The sequence below is a fragment of the Anabrus simplex genome, chromosome 7 (assembly GCF_040414725.1).
Source record: "Anabrus simplex isolate iqAnaSimp1 chromosome 7, ASM4041472v1, whole genome shotgun sequence".
Lineage (NCBI taxonomy): Eukaryota > Metazoa > Arthropoda > Insecta > Orthoptera > Tettigoniidae > Anabrus > Anabrus simplex.
Genome location: NC_090271.1, coordinates 245,340,522 through 245,344,891, shown reverse-complemented (window position 1 = coordinate 245,344,891; position 4,370 = coordinate 245,340,522). Strand labels below are relative to the sequence as shown.

Sequence of the window (4,370 nt, the reverse complement as noted above, 5' to 3'; positions counted from 1 at the left end):
TTGTAGTCTTCTGAGCGGACGCCGGGAGTGCAGGCCTCCTTCAACCAATCGACGGGAAATTGTTCTGGTCGATATTGGAACAGCCAGGGTGTCTTGCACATGCTGAAGAATGGCGGTTGACGTGGCGTGCGGGGCTCCCACCGCTTGGCGGCGGATGCGCCGATCCTCGCGTGCTGACGTCACTCGGGCTGCGCCTGGACCCCTTGCACGTGCCACATGTCCCTGCGCCAACCATCTTCGCCACAGGCGCTGCACCGTGGACACATCCCTATGGGTATCGGCTGCGATTTGACGAAGCGACCAACCTGCCCTTCTCAGCCCGATCACCATACCCCTCGTAAAGTCGTCTGTCTGCTGGAAATGCCTCCGTTGACGGCGGCCTGGCATTCTTAGCTATACACGTGTCCTGTGGCACACGACAACACGTTCTACAATGACTGTCGGCTGAGAAATCACGGTACGAAGTGGGCCATTCGCCAACGCCGTGTCCCATTTATCGTTCGCTACGTGCGCAGCACAGCGGCGCATTTCACATCATGAGCATACCTCAGTGACGTCAGTCTACCCTGCAATTGGCATAAAGTTCTGACCACTCCTTCTTGGTGTTGCATTTGCTCTGTCAGTCAGTGTATTATTGGACCTTTATATTATCTTATATATATGATTAAAAGTCTAGAATCACAGATAAGGCTCTTTACAGAAGATATTATACTGTATAGAGTAGTATATGTGCTGCAGGAATGTGAGCGACTACAGGGGGACTTAGAGAACGTTGTGACATGGATAGCGGGTAATGGTATGGTAGTAAATGGGATAAAATGTCAAATTGTAAGTTTTACTAAGAGGAAAAGTCCTCTCAATTTTAATTATTGTGTTGATGGGGTGATAGTACCTCATGGGGAACAAGGTAAGTACCTAAGTGTTATTATAAAGAATTATCTTCTTTAGGGTAATAATATTAAGGAGGTTGTTAAGAAAGGTTACAGATCTCTTCACGTGGTTATGAGAGTACTTGGGGGTTGTAGTAAGGATATAATGGTGAGGCCGTGTAAGTTCTTGGTAAGACCGCAGTTAAAGTATGGCGGCTCCAGTGTACTGGAGCCAGACCAGAACTACTTGATATGAGAACTGGAAGAACATTCAAAGGAAATCAGCACTATCTTTTCTGAATTATTTTTTACAAAGAAGTGGCGTTACGAAAATGTTACAAATTTTGGGCTGGGAAGATTTGGGAGTAAACAGACGAGATGTTCGACTAAATGGTATTATATGAAGATAAAGTTGGAATTCAAGTGGACATAGTGGGGATAATATTCATTTATAGGACGAGGCGCAAGGAATTGGAATAAATTATGAAGGAAAATGTTCAATGAATTCCCAAGTTCGTTGAAAATAATTAACAGAAATGTAGGTAAAAAACTGATAAGTAATCTGCCCCCTAGACGACTGCCCTAAATGCAGATTAGTGGTGGCATTGATTGATTGATTGATTGATTGATTGATTGATTGATTGATTGATTGATTGATTGAGCAGAAGTCATTTTCCCTTCAAAGCAATACTCTCCACTATAGAGATATTTCTATCAACGTTCCTCAAGGTTTTTCGATCAGCTCTACAGAGTTTCATTTCGTATGAATATCAACAAATATCGTAGCCTTCTCGGCTGTTAGAATATGCTTATGTCATCTTTCAGCTCTAAATCTGTCCAAGAAGCAGTTATATACGGAATAAGACTTCCACGTCCTTGGTGAACAGGTCGCTCTGAATTGAGTTCTTTTTCACATCAATGAGATAAAATTCAACAATGTTGCTACTTTCTTTTACAGATCGATACCGGAGACGCTAACATCAACAGAGGTGGTGGAAAGTGCACTTCCTTCAGACGCCGAGGACCGCCACGATCAGCTCAACGAGTTGTTGATAGAACGAATCCGACTCTTTATGACAACCCACTCGCTACAGCTGAACATGCCCAGGTACTTGATGGAGGCCGAAGAAGTTCCCCTCGACACTTTTCTAGAAGAAGGTGAGTGTGCTGATAGGTTCCATCCATAGCTAGCGCAAAATGTGAAAACGTAGAAATGCAATTTTTACACCTCACTTCTAACGTAAAATTCCCATTGCCAACTTTGGGCCCCCTTTGGCGTGTACTTATTATTCCATAGTCCATCTTTCTTTTATCCGTGGAACGAAATTCGATGTTCATAAACACATTCGTTATTTGCTATTTGCTTTACGTCGCACCGACACAGATATGTCTTATGGCGACGATGGGGTAGGGAAGGCCTAGGAATTGGAAGGAAGCGGCCGTGGCCTTAATTAAGGTACAGCCCCGGCATTTGCCTGTTGTGAAAATGGGAAACCACGGAAAACCATCTTCAGGGCTGCCGACAGTGGGGTTCGAACCCACTATCCCCCGATTACTAGATACTGGCCGCACTTAAGCGACTGCAGTTATCGAGCTCGGTATTCGTTATTTGATTCATGCCATATGACACAAGTAGGGTGCTAGCTAAGCAAGTGCTGGTAATATGATACATTACCCCCTAGCAGTTCTATGACCGATCTTTTCCAAATTTGATTGCCGGCCGAGTTGTGGGATTTTGCCCACGTATGGTTTTAGAGGTAGGAATGTTTTTAGACTCAACACTATTGTTTCATTATTTCCGTTGCGGTATTGCTTATTACTACCTGCCCATAAAAATGAACGTAAAACTTTTTGTGCTGCAGTGGGACTCTCTTACGTGGTACTTGTTGTCTGTTTCTAGTAAATTACAGAACACAAGTTATATTTTCCTTAAATTACATCAGTGATGATTTTATAGATAATTTAGACTTCTGGTCCCGTGGTGTAGGGGTAGCGTGCCTGCCTCTTAGCCGGAGTACCCTGGTTAGATTCCCGGCCATGTCAGGGATTTTTACCCCAACCTGAGGGCTGGTTCGAGGTCCACTCAGCCTATGTGATTAGAATTGAGGAGCTATCTGATGGTGAGATAGCGGCCCCGGTCTAGAAAGCCAAGAACAACGGCCGGGAGGATTAGTCGTGCTGACCACACGACACCTCGTAATCTGCAAGCCTTCGGGCTGAGCAGCGATCACTTGGTAGGCCAAGGCCCTTCAAGGGCTGTAGTGCCATGGGGTTTGGTTTGGTTTGGTTTAGTTTGTATTGACCGTTTTTAATTCCTCTTTTGAGTGAAGTTACAAAAAATGGAATCTTATGAAATGGTTATGTGATATTTTGCTTTAGTTGAGCGATGATATGATTATCTATACTTTGTAATAATTGTCATCTAAACCCTCGGAAACTGATGAATGATGATGTACAGTTGCCAACAGATCAAACAGAAAAATGTAATATCAATGTAATATTTTAAAAAATATGAATAAAAAACAGTATTTCACAAATTTTAATCAGTTGAATTAGTATTTGACTGTAAGACAGGAAATTCCATGGGACAAATTAGAAGGGCAAGTGAAGGCAAAAATTAAAACAAAGGAAATTGTGCATTTTATCTTCTCCTTTAAGTATAATGATTTCACACCTCTGTACTTCCCATGAGTGAGGAACTGGTTAGTCTACTTTTAAATCCCCAACAATCATATATAGGTTCATTAACGGGTCTTCTTCTCTTAACAGGGCGAGACAAGAAAAAGAAAAAGAAGAAGAAGGGTATCGTGGGCATCATAGCACTGGCCCTGATGGGGAAGTTGCTGCTGTTGAAGGGTATCGGCATCAAGCTCGTCGGCTTACTGGCAGCCAAGGCACTCTTGATCTCCAAGCTTGCCCTGGTACTTGCTGTGGCTGCTCTTCTTCTCAAGGTTCTCTCAAAAGCCGGTGCAGCTGCTGGGGGAGGTGGAGGAGGTGGAGGAGATGGAGGAGATAAGACCACTTACGAGATTATCAAGGTACCATACATAGCTCATGCTGATGGAGGACACGATCACGGCGGTGGTGGTGGAGGCGGTGGATATGGAGGTGGAGGCGGTCACCATTACGACAGTAGCGGAGGTGGAGGCGGACACCACTACGAGAGTAGCGGAGGTGGAGGAGGTGGATATGGAGGAGGCTGGGGAAGAAGTGTGCAAGGGGACGCCCATATGCTTGCATATCGAGCGCACATATCCCACGACGCACACGGAACGCCATCACCAAAGCTTATATAGTTGATAATCATCTAAAAGAAATATTTATTTATTGACTTATTTATTTACAATGTAAATCCCTGCTTAATGTACTGTAATTATTTTATTTAATAAATTCTTCACTCCTTATTCTGTGAATATATATTTTCATTCCTGTCAATCTGTCAAAATTTTTATCGGGTGCTGGCTGTGTCTGGTTAGTTCAGGCTTTTAATAGGAGCACACC

General features: G+C 43.7%; 1 protein-coding gene across 1 annotated transcript; it reads left to right on the top strand.

The window, feature by feature from the left end:
• Positions 1–761: 761 nt before the first annotated feature.
• On the top strand, positions 762–4,165 carry LOC137501554 (uncharacterized). The gene is made up of 3 exons (XM_068228750.1): positions 762–790; positions 1,828–2,027; positions 3,639–4,165. The coding sequence occupies exons 1-3, from the start codon at positions 780–782 to the stop codon at positions 4,163–4,165; spliced, it is 738 nt and encodes a 245-aa protein (XP_068084851.1). The 5' UTR covers positions 762–779.
• The last annotated feature ends 205 nt before the right edge of the window (positions 4,166–4,370 follow it).

Excerpts from the sequence above, each read along its gene's own strand:
- LOC137501554 (XM_068228750.1), top strand. Across the intron at positions 2,028-3,638 it reads CGACACTTTTCTAGAAGAAG|GGCGAGACAAGAAAAAGAAA; the intron begins GTGAGTGTGCTG and ends TTCTCTTAACAG.